General features: G+C 38.0%; 1 protein-coding gene across 2 annotated transcripts in view; it reads left to right on the plus strand.

Moving 5' to 3' along the window:
- Positions 1-11739, plus strand: part of LOC143287321 (voltage-gated potassium channel subunit beta-2-like) — a 199512-nt gene extending 187773 nt beyond the window's left edge. For both annotated transcript variants that reach the window (XM_076595279.1, XM_076595280.1), the window contains exons 14-15: positions 5970-6058; positions 11313-11739. In XM_076595279.1, coding sequence (XP_076451394.1) covers positions 5970-6058; positions 11313-11319 — 96 coding nt within the window. In that variant the 3' untranslated portion in view covers positions 11320-11739. The remainder of the gene's footprint in view (positions 1-5969; positions 6059-11312) is intronic.
- Positions 11740-12500: the final 761 nt, after the last annotated feature.

The raw sequence follows: 12500 nt of genomic DNA on the forward strand, positions 1-12500 counted from the left end.
TAAAAATTATTCAGATTATTCTCTCTCTCTCTCTCTCTCTCTCTCTCTCTCTCTCTCTCTCTCTCTCTCTCTCTCTCTCTCTCTCTCTCTCTCTCTCATTAACGTTGTTATCGTTAATGTTGTTATTGTTATTGTTGTCACAAGGGCAGATTGGAAGACTGGGCGATGCCTAAAATCTTTATCCTTGAGTAATAAAGTTTTTGAATCTCTCTCTCTCTCTCTCTCTCTCTCTCACACACACACACACACACACACACACACACACACACACACACACACACCTGTGAAGTATTATTAACCTTATTAATTTTCTTATGCGTGTGTTTTTGCTTTTTATTTTTTTCTCTCTCTGACTCTCTTTCGCCAGTATATACCTAAACTGACTAGTGACAATCTGGCGGAATTGGAAGAAATCCTAGATAATAACCCACAGCCCAAATCTCCTCCCGGGTCCAGCAAACGGTCGTTTTCATGGTATTATTTTGTTGTATTTCGGTGTGCTGTTGTGGGAGCAGCTGTTGTCTTCACACAACACTTCGGTCTTGCCTTGTTCCCTATGGTGTTGCTGTTCACTTTTTGGTGTTGTTGTTTTTGTTTGTTTGGTTTGGTTTTGGTTTGTTGTGTTATAGTTCCCATCTTTTTTCGGTTTTTTTCTCTCTCTCCCTTATGATTAATTGTATATATGTTTCTATGGAATCAGTGTTTGGATGTTATTTAGATTAATGTGGCTTTTTACTGTAGTTGTTGTTGTCGTTTTTGGGATTTGTTTGTTTGTTTTTTAGATGCTGATGACGATTCTCTTTCTTCTTCTTTTTCTCTCTTTTGTGTGTGTGTGTGTGTGTCTTTTTGTTTTCGGTTATATATTTTTGTGATATGTGTTCACCTTCCTTTTTTCTTTCTTTCTTTTTTTCCTGAAAATGTATGCTTGCCTTTCTCAGGTAGGCAATGCGCCAGTTGTTGTTTTGTTGTTTGTTTGTTTGTTGTTGTTTTTTTGTTTGTTTGTTTGTTTATGTTTTTGTTTTGTTTTGTTTGTTTTTTTTTGTTGAGGGGTTATTTTTGTGTGTAAAAAAAAAAATAAATAAATAAAAATAAAAAAATAAATAAATATATATATATATATATATATATATATATATATATATATATATATAAATATATAAATATATATTTTTTTTTTTTTTTTTTTTTTTTTTTTTTTTTTTTTTTTTTTTTGTCAGCTGTACTTGCTTGTTGTTATGTTTTCGTCTTTTTTCCTGTTTCCATAGCCGTCCCGGTTCTTGCTTCTTCATTCCTCGTCGTTGTCGTCGTTGTGTTGTTCATAATTCTTATCAAAGCTGTGGTGTAGCATTTCATGTTTATTCTCAACCCTGTGTGTAATCATCAGGGTTTAAACCAAGCGATGCATGTTATGATATGTGAATGTTTCGACAGAATTAAATTTTATTTCCATTAATGTTTTTTTTTTTGTGGTTTTGTTGAATGCACCATTAGCTCTGTTCCGTCAACACTGTACTAAGTTTCTTAGCAGTTTGTGATGTCTGACATCCGTTTTGCAATGTTCACAACACAGTTTCTTACTATTGCCCTGTCACCCAATAAAGAATTATTGGTCATAACGCACGTATGGTATATATTAATTTTTTTTTCTCTTTTTTTTTTTCTTTTTTTGGTTCGCGTGTGTTTACATACAACGTGTGTCCATGCAATGGTTTTGGTTTTCTGTTTGTATGAGTGTGCGTATGTCCGTGGTTAACTTTAACAAAGATATTATCTTTTTTTTGGAAAAATACGTTGTCTGTCGACACCAAATCTGGCATGAAAATAGGGAAAGGTCCATTCTTTCCACACATTTGTAATGACAGTGCACTTCCGGAAAGGGCTCAAGAATATACAGAAGCCACAAAAAATGATTCCACAGTCAGTTTGCAGTTACACCTGTATTTGCTTTTTTTCTGACAGATTGCCAAGCTGATAATTAGCAGTCATTTTATCACTTTTAGGTCAAAGAATAATTCTTGTCCTTAGTACGGAAGTTACACTGATGCACACGTCTGCCAAGGGAAGCGAAATCCAGTGCCAAGTAATGGAACATCAATCTGAATATGTTATGGGAAATATTTGTAAAAACAGTTCTTACTCGTCGCAAAACATGAAATCTTAAAATGTGCTGATAATTTTGTTTTACATTCGGTGTGAAGGTCTTACACGATCATACATTCTTTCAGCAGAGTGGTCGTTTTGCCGCTGAGCAGCGTTGCAGCCACTTACTTTTATGCACATTCATTACCAGCACATACGTAGCACCAGTAGTTTGCGACAGCATGATATTCAAAGAAAGAGAATAAATTTTATCCAGAGAAAGATTTTGCATAAGCTTCATCACTTACTGCTTAATGCCCACGAAAGATGACCTAAATCAACAAAATTAATCTTTTTGACTTGCAGTTGAATTTGTCAATTGAAGTTCACTTGTACTACGCATGCGCGTTTACATTCTTTTCCGGTTTTGATGAAAAAGATGACAACTTCCGAAAAAATATATGATTTGATTGTCAAATGAAACAATGAAACTGGCTCCTTAAGATTAAATTGCTCAAACGGTTATTTCAAATTAAGTTTTTAGTTTGAGGAAGTGTTGGATGGAAGGGGGTGTATTTCTCGTGTGTGTGTGTGTGTGTGTGTGTGTGTGTGTGTGTGTGTGTGTGTTTCTTTTTATATTTCGTTCTGTTTCTTTTCCATATTCTGTTTTTATCACGTTACATATGTGTGTATTACATTTTCTTACATATGTGTGTATATTACATTTTCTTACATATGTGTGTGTGTTACATTTTCTGTGAGACACCCATGTGGACAGATACACACAGTGCTCTGGTGCACTCACGCGCGCATGCGCACACGCATGAACGCAAATATTCACACACACACACACACACACACACACACACACACACACGATAATTTGAACACCTTCTTTTCGTTTGTTTCATTTTCTGACCCTTCATAGTTGTTTTTATAAACATTTCATTTACGATTTTCTTGATGGATGAATATAATTCTGATTCTGATTCTGATTCACACACACATGTTATGTTGCATTGTTTTAAGATATAGTTAAACACACCGGCTGTGTTCAGTGACTGTGGTTTATGTGGTATGCATCTGTATGTGTCCAGTTTGACTCACACAGTGATTGTGGTGACTTTCACTACGTGACCAAGTTGACTTACGCAGTGGTTGTGGTGACTTTCACTACGTGTCCAAGTTGACTCACACAGTGATTGTGGTGACTTTCACTACGTGACCAAGTTGACTCACACAGTGATTGTGGTGACTTTCACTACGTGTCCAAGTTGACTCACACAGTGATTGTGGTGACTTTCACTACGTGTCCAAGTTGACTCACACAGTGATTGTAATGACTTTCACTACGTGTCCAAGTTGACTCACACAGTGATTGTGGTGACTTTCACTACGTGTCCAAGTTGACTCACACAGTGATTGTGGTGACTTTTACTACGTGACCACGTTGACTCACACAGTGATTGTGGTGACTTGTACTACGTGACCAAGTTGACTCACACAGTGATTGTGGTGATTTTCACTACGTGTCCAAGTTGACTCATACAGTGATTGTAGTGACTTTCACTACGTGACCAAGTTGACTCACACAGTGATTGTAGTGACTTTCACTACGTGTCCAAGTTGACTCACACAGTGATTGTGGTGACTTGTACTACATGACCACGTTGACTCACACAGTTATTGTGGTGACTTTCACTACGTCTCCAAGTTGACTCACACAGTGATTGCGGTGACTTTCACTACGTGACCAAGTTGACTCACACAGCGATTGTGGTGACTTTCACTACGTGTCCAAGTTGACTCACACAATGATTGTGGTGATTTTCACTACGTGTCCAAGTTGACTCACACAGTGATTGTGGTGACTTGTACTACGTGACCAAGTTGACTCACACAGTGATTGTGGTGACTTTCACTACGTGTCCAAGTTGACTCACACAGTGATTGTGGTGACTTTCACTACGTGACCAAGTTGACTCACACAGTGATTGTGGTGACTTTCACTACGTGTCCAAGTTGACTCACACAGTGATTGTAATGACTTTCACTACGTGTCCAAGTTGACTCACACAGTGATTGTGGTGACTTTCACTACGTGTCCAAGTTGACTCACACAGTGATTGTGATGACTTTCACTACGTGTCCAAGTTGACTCACACAGTGATTGTGGTGATTTTCACTACGTGACCACGTTGACTCACACAGTGATTGTGGTGATTTTCACTAGGTGTCCAAGTTGACTTTCACAGTGATTGTGGTGATTTTCAATACGTGTCCAAGTTGACTCACACAGTGATTATGGTGACTTGTACAACGTGTCCAAGTTGACTTTCACAGTGATTGTGATGACTTTCACTAGGTGTCCAAGTTGACTCACACAGTGATTGTGGTGACTTTCACTACGTGTCCAAGTTGACTCACACAGTGATTGTGGTGACTTTCACTACGTGTCCAAGATGACTCACACAGTGATTGTGGTGACTTTCACTACGTGACCATGTTGACTCGCACAGTGATTATGATGACGTGCACTACGTGACGAAGTTGACTCACACAGTGATTGTGGTGACTTTCACTACGTGTCCAAGTTGACTCACACAGTGATTGTAATGACTTTCACTACGTGACCAAGTTGACTCACACAGTGATTGTAATGACTTTCACTACGTGACCAAGTTGACTCTCGCAGTGATTGTGATTTTCAATTCGTGTCCAAGTTGACTCACACAGTGATTGTGATGACTTTCACTACGTGTCCAAGTTGACTTACGCAGTGGTTGTGGTGACTTTCACTACGTGACCAAGTTGACTCACACAGTGATTGTGGTGACTTTCACTACGTGACCAAGTTGACTCACACAGTGATTGTGGTGACTTGTACTACGTGACCAAGTTGACTCACACAGTGATTGTGGTGATTTTCACTACGTGTCCAAGTTGACTCATACAGTGATTGTAGTGACTTTCACTACGTGACCAAGTTGACTCACACAGTGATTGTAGTGACTTTCACTACGTGTCCAAGTTGACTCACACAGTGATTGTGGTGACTTGTACTACATGACCACGTTGACTCACACAGTTATTGTGGTGACTTTCACTACGTCTCCAAGTTGACTCACACAGTGATTGTGGTGACTTTCACTACGTGACCAAGTTGACTCACACAGCGATTGTGGTGACTTTAACTACGTGTCCAAGTTGACTCACACAGTTATTGTAATGACTTTCACTACGTGTCCAATGTGACTCACACAGAGATTGTGGTGACTTTCACTACGTGACCACGTTGACTCACACAATGATTGTGGTGACTTGCACTACGTGTCCAAGTTGACTCACACAGTGATTGTGGTGACTTTCACTACGTGTCCAAGGTGACTCACACAGAGATTGTGGTGACTTTCACTACGTGACCACGTTGACTCACACAGTGATTTTCACTACGTGACCAAGTTGACTCACACAGTGATTGTGGTGACTTGCACTACGTGACCACGTTGACTCACACAGTGATTGTGGTGACTTTCACTACGTGTCCAAGTTGACTCACACAGTGATTGTGGTGACTTTCACTACGTGACCAAGTTGACTCACACAGTGATTGTGGTGACTTTCACTACGTGTCCAAGTTGACTCACACAGTGATTGTGGTGACTTTCACTACGTGACCAAGTTGACTCACACAGTGATTGTGGTGACTTTCACTACGTGTCCAAGTTGACTCACACAGTGATTGTGGTGACTTTCACTACGTGTCCAAGTTGACTCACACAGTGATTGTGGTGATTTTCACTACGTGTCCAAGTTGACTCACACAGTGATTGTAGTGACTTTCACTACGTGTCCAAGTTGACTCACACAGTGATTGTGGTGACTTGCAGTACGTGTCCAAGTTGACTCACACAGTGATGTCGGAGGTGGAGAAGATTCTTGGCAACCGCCCCGTGGCACGCCGGGAACTCCTCAACAGGTGACGTAAACGCTACATGGCGTCACCGCCGACGTCACTGCATCTTCCTTCCTTGCATGTCTCTGTTCATGCAGTTGTAGCGATTGCTTTTTTGTTTGTTTTTTTTCCTGCATAATAACCCCCCTGGGTTTGGGACTGCAGAGATTGTTGTTAACATTTGAGTGGTTGTTTTGGGGTTTTTGTTTGTTTGTTTATTTGTTTGTTTGTTTTTGATTTCTGTTCTTTGTTCTTTTTTTTCTTTTTTTTTCCCCCTTATTCGGGGGATACAGTGTTACGTGTACTTTATCGATGGGTTTATGGTTTGCTGCCTCAGCTAAAACCTCATGCTAGCAATGATTAATTAATACTTTTGTTGGTATCCCCTTGTCCACTTGTATTCACCTTTTCTGTTACGATTTTGACGTTGAAGTGAGTGAGATAACAAAGAGAGATTTCGTGCATTCGATAACTTTGCACAGAGTGTTATGAAAGAGCACTTCTTTTTTTTCTTTTTTTCCCCCCACCTTTTAACACGTGTGGCTTAAAGAAAAAGGGGGTTAAGGGTTACAGAGTGTGTTACTGAATGTACTAAGAGGTGTTTTTGTTTTTTTTAACTGGCCTTTATTTCATTTATTCTTTAATGTTATGGTATTTATTTATTTTTATGTTTCATTTGATGTAGGCGTTGTTTGAGCGTTCTTTAATGTGTACCATCCGTTCTTGGGAACTTCCGTTTTGGCTTTAAATGACATATTTGCTGCAATATCCTCTCTTTATGGGGGACAAATTTTGCAATGATATATTCTGCTGTGGACAACGCTTTACCCATTATATTATTATACTGTACAATTTCTGGAGATGATTTATATGCATAGTTGGTGAGGATATTGACTTATGAATGTGGTGGTGGTGTTTGTTTTGTTTTGTTGTTTTTTTGTTGTTGTTTTTTGGAGGGGGAAGGTTGTTTTTCTTTCTTTCTTTTCATTTTTTTCCTCACAGACAATTTGCTGCTATCTGTCATGCCAGTGTAACTACTGTGAGAACGTACTCTGCAGCCACAGTCTCTTCTAGTTACTCCAGCATTGTTATGCATTTGGATCCTAATTGATTGTTGACCCCCGTGTGTTTTACCTCCTTGGGTCATTTTTGACATTGTGTATGTAAGTTATGGGATGGAAAAACTGAGCGTGTGGGTTTCGTTGTTAATAATTATGCTTATAACGTGATCCTTTTTTTTTTTTTTTTTTTTTTTTTTTGTTAACACTTTAACACCATGCGTACATCGTTTTCATTTACTCTGGCAGACTGCTGGTTAAATGTACTTTGCACTGAAAGCAGCAATATTGACATCAAATGGCATTTACACAGAGTATCTGCTTAGTTCTCTCTCTGTCTCTGTCTCTGTCTGTCTGTCTCTGTCTTTCTCTCTCTGTCTCTCTCTCTCTCTCTCTCTCTCTCTCTCTCTCTCTGTCTCTGTCTCTCTCTCTTCACGTCTGTCTGTTTACCACGTGCGTACAATATTGTCTGGATGTTTGTTCATCTGTACGTGCGTTTTTGATTGCCTGTCTGTCTGTCTGACTGACTGACTGTCAAAAAAGGTTTGTCTGGTTTTTTTTGTCTGCTCGTGTCTGTTTTTAGGTGTGTGTGTGTGTGTGTGTGTGTGTGTGTGTGTGTGTGTGTGTGTGTGTGTGTGTGTGTGATTTCTTTCCTTGAAAATGCACATAATTGGTCATACGGTTCCATGCCTCGTGTTAACTTCGAGGTGAAAAAGAAGGTTTCATCAGCAGTGAGCTCAGCGCGACGCGTGGGGGAAACCCCACCTGTACACAACATTGTTCTTCCCCCTTCTGGTCGGAAACTGGGTCACTTCCATATACGGTACTGATGTATCATCTAGAACAAACTCTTGTCTCTCTGTCTCTGTCTCTTTCTGTCAATCTCTCTGTCTGTCTCACTTTTTCTCTCTCTCTCTTCCAAATACAGACACACAGACACACAGATACACACAGACACACAGATACACACGGACACACACACACACACACACACACACACACACACACACACACACACACACACACACGTACACAGAGTTCACGAATCTGAATAAATGGCAACCAGGTATGATGTTATCCAGCTAACGATCAAAAGTATGGTCAGTCCAGCACTTAAAAAAACAACAACAATGTTTTGACACGTACGTTTGCAATAATATCTACGGTACAGTACCAGCTATAACTTTCGATACGTGCTTTTAAACATGCAATGGACTTATTTATCTATTTATTTATTTATTTATTTATTTATTGTCTGTTTATTCATGTATCATGTGCGGAACTTAACCAGAACAGATCGTGCATAGAATTCACTGACTCTGTTTGTATGTGTGTCCACCATTGGATTCCGACCGTAAAATATTCCGCATAAAACCTGAGGTGCTATGGAGTATGGCATTTTATATTTATATCTATTATTGAAAGCAGTATTGTACACCATTAGGTGCATATCAGATAATTATATATATATATATTGCGACCATCTCATCTTCAGAACTCAAGGTGCGTGCTGTGACTGATAAGGTTCTCTATTTCTTGACCAATTTTGTCGTCGTGTGATTTGTGGTTTACACTTATGCATGTTTGTTCTTGTGAATAAAAGATTATACAATCAATATTATTGATATGTCGCTGTTATCTCGTATTTAGCAGCATTTACGTGATTTAGTCCGTTTGATACTAGGCCGTACGAAAGCTGAAATGGCAATGTATGTAAAACTAGAATGAGTTAGAAAAAGAAAACGTACATTGCATTTTTTTTCTCTCTCTACAGCTAATGCTTGCGAATGGTTTTGTTTCCTTGCAACTCGCTGCCCATAGACATAATTATTATCCTGTAATTATACACTTGTTGTCAGAGAATGAGCATACAACTATCTACACTGTGAAGCCATAACAATTTGTATTGTTCTTCCATCATACCTGGTGATGTATGTGTTGTTGCTGTTGGGTTTTTTTTTCTCTCTATCCAGGAGACAGTGATAGATGCTGGGTTTTCTAGGATAATTATGATAGTGGTCTAACACATCACTGCCATACATGTGCATTTGAATGTCATCTTGATGCATCATGGTGTTTGGATTCCGCCCTTCTTGCCAAACAGGAAGAACCAAAGGCGGTGTTTTGTCGATGTGTGATAATTTACAATGCAGCATCTGATAGAGCGAAAGGAAGCATGTTCATACGTGAAGAGATAGATAATGATAATTATACTTACGAACATGTTTTCGGTGATATCATATACATATGCCCATGTTCTTCTACAATCTTTGAACCATGAGGCCTTTTATTCCTACGAGCAAACGTAACAACTGCCAGTACCCCCAATGATGATGCAATTCCACCATTTGACGCCACCAGTCTACCCGTACGTCAGAGCTAAATCACTGCCAGATCTTTGTTGACACTCAGGGTTGGTCAATGTGCTGCATTGCTCACAGGCATTTATGGCTTATTCATTTATACTTTTTTAAATACACTCCGGACTGCATGTATTCATTGTTTGCTTAAATTGTGTGAACTCGTGTTTTTGTGTCTTTATGAGGACGATTGATTTTTTTTTTTTTTTTTTTTTTTTTAAGCGTCCTAAATCCTGTGACTTATTTTAGCGGCAATTTTCGTGCATAGATGAAAAGATATTACTATTAGTAGATGTTTTCATACCCATTCTCGTTGGTTTTCGACTCTACATTGATGGTTGTTTTACTCAATTTTGAAGAGTATTCAGCCGCTAAACTGACGTGCCGCCATCTTACTCATACAGGTTTTAGCCCCTACAAACCATGAAAAGATCAGCAGAAAACTTGACAGTTTGAGACAACAAGTATCGGTTCGGTTTCATGTTATGGGTCATTTCTCGTCGTGTTATGCCTAATTCTTGACTGGGAGGGGCATTCATATGCAACATGCCATTTACCATTACCCCATAATTTCAAACCACACGAAAAAGAAAGGTTAAATAGGTCTCAGACTTTAGGACGCTAAAAATAGGTCATGACCCAATTTTGGGTATGATGTCACTCCTGTGGTCACTAATACATCCTGGAATGGTGAGAGAGAGAGAGAGGGAGAAAGGAGGGAGTGCACATGCTTTGTGTGAGCTCTCGGCGAGCATTTTTGTCCCTTGACTAACACGGTTTTCTGAGAACGGCTGGCATTGTATGGTTTGTTTGGTTTGGGCATGGTGTCGTTGGCTGCTAATGCTTTCTTGGGTGACGGCAAACAGTGGGTGAGATGGCCCTGGGCATGGAGGAGCGTGTCATGCAGGCTTGATTTGAAGTAAACGACCTTCTTTTCATGACCATTCTATCATACCATCGGCACCCTGTCCAATACACATTCTCTCATTCTGTTTAGATGTATGCAAAGTCTATCATTATATCCACATATTTTTTGTGATGAATATCATGTGTTTTTTTTTGTTTGTTTGTTTGTTTTTTTGTCTTCTAAGAAGATATTCATAAACACGTATGTTGTGAATGAGACTTGTAATGGTAGATTTTTTTTAAATCGTTGTTCCAGTTCTTCTTGAAAGGGATAAATATTTTAAAATGTATTTCATTCGTGAATTTTCTCGCTTTATGTCCAAAGTGGTTAATTCATCTCGTTGAAAGAGTTGTGCATACTTCGTGTTGATTGTGCAAGGAGTTATTCCGTTGCTGTTAAATTCAAGCCAGAATACTTTTTTGTGTGTAGAATTTTTACTGAATTATTGATAGCTGGGCTGTGCTTTTGATTTCAGCCACTACAGAATTTTTAACTGAACGTCAGAAGTTGTTTGGCCGTACATAATCATGATTTTAAGTTATATGTACGTTGATCATTTGTATATTATCAAACGCTGTACTTTTGTCCTGAATTATTCATGTCGGGATCTTTAACGTCTTTGTACTCACCAATAAAATGGCGATGACATTTAAATGGCTTCACATGTTTTCACATGTACTGTGTTTATTTGTGTGTTTGACACAGTTAAAAGAAAAAACATAATAAGATGGTGGACATTACTTTAGCTGCTGCAATTGTCATCATACAATTTACACACACACACACACACACACACACACACACACACACACACACACACACACACACACACACACACTGAAGGGTGGTTTTTTTGTGTGTGTGTGTTTTTGTTTGGTTTTTGTTGTTGCTGTTGATGGTGATGATGTTGTTTTCCCTTGATTCATAACACGGTATTTGTTTTACTTTTTCAGTTGTTGATTCCCACTGCCAGGTAGAACACAGTGGAGTCAGGTGGAGATTTCTTAGGGAAAACAACCACATATGGAACTTGGAATACTGCTGGGGAAAAAAACGGTATATTACCCATATGATTAACTCGTTTGTTATTGTAAATTCTTATATTTATCATCAACATCACTTGCCCAAAACAATGGGAAACATTTGATTCAGACCAACTGTATCATTCTCCAAACATGTGAATCAAGATATTTCTTGTGATACTCTCCTTATGACTATCTAATTCCAGAAATAGTTTTCTTTCAGCGAAAAACGTTCGGTTGAGTTTTCTTTCTTTCTTTCTTTCTTTCTTAAGAAATTAAAAACTAATAATCATTCGCAGTTGCCTATTGTCATTCACGTCGTTTGTGTATAAAATGAAATGTACAAATTTCATCCATCCCCCCCCAAAAAAAAAAAAAAAAAAACTTTCAAATGTAACATAAAATGAAATAAAGAGCGATTTTTTGAAAGAGTATAGATTACTGCCATATTTTTTTTTTCAAAAGATATTTCTACATGAATATATATATATATATATATATATATATATATATATATATATATATATATATATATATATATATATATATATATATTATCGGAACGAGAACAACAGTTAAACAATCAAACACCTCAGTCGCAATGTCGCTCGACATTGTCATTTATGTTGACATCGATGGTATTATTCATATGGATGTAGCGTTATTTTTTTGTCAATGTAAACGAAATCGGTAAAAAAATCAAATCTGTTTTCACGAAAACAAACAAACAAAAAACAAGAGAGCAATAAAAAAAAAAACCAAAAAGAACTAGGGATGAAATGGCTAACCTACCAAAGTAGCGACAACCAAACAATTGCCCTCTCATTCTTGTTTTTTTGTGTGTTTTTTTTTTTTTTTTTGGGGGGGGGGGTTGTTTTTTTTGTTTTTTGTTTGTTTGTTTTTTTTGGGTTTTTTTTGTCTGCTGATCCGGTTTGTTGTTGTTGTTGTTTTATTTGTTTGTCACTTGCTTTTTTTTTTTTTTGCTTTTTTTTTGCTTTTTTTTTCTTTTCTTTTTTTTAACGAAAGCAACGGTTCTCTTTACTGATGGTTTGATCTCCTTTGATGTCAGTAGACATACCATGAAAATTAATTTATATAATCAAGTAATCGCTTTTTCCT

This window comes from Babylonia areolata, chromosome 11 (assembly GCF_041734735.1).
Source record: "Babylonia areolata isolate BAREFJ2019XMU chromosome 11, ASM4173473v1, whole genome shotgun sequence".
In the NCBI taxonomy this organism is placed as follows: domain Eukaryota; kingdom Metazoa; phylum Mollusca; class Gastropoda; order Neogastropoda; family Buccinidae; genus Babylonia; species Babylonia areolata.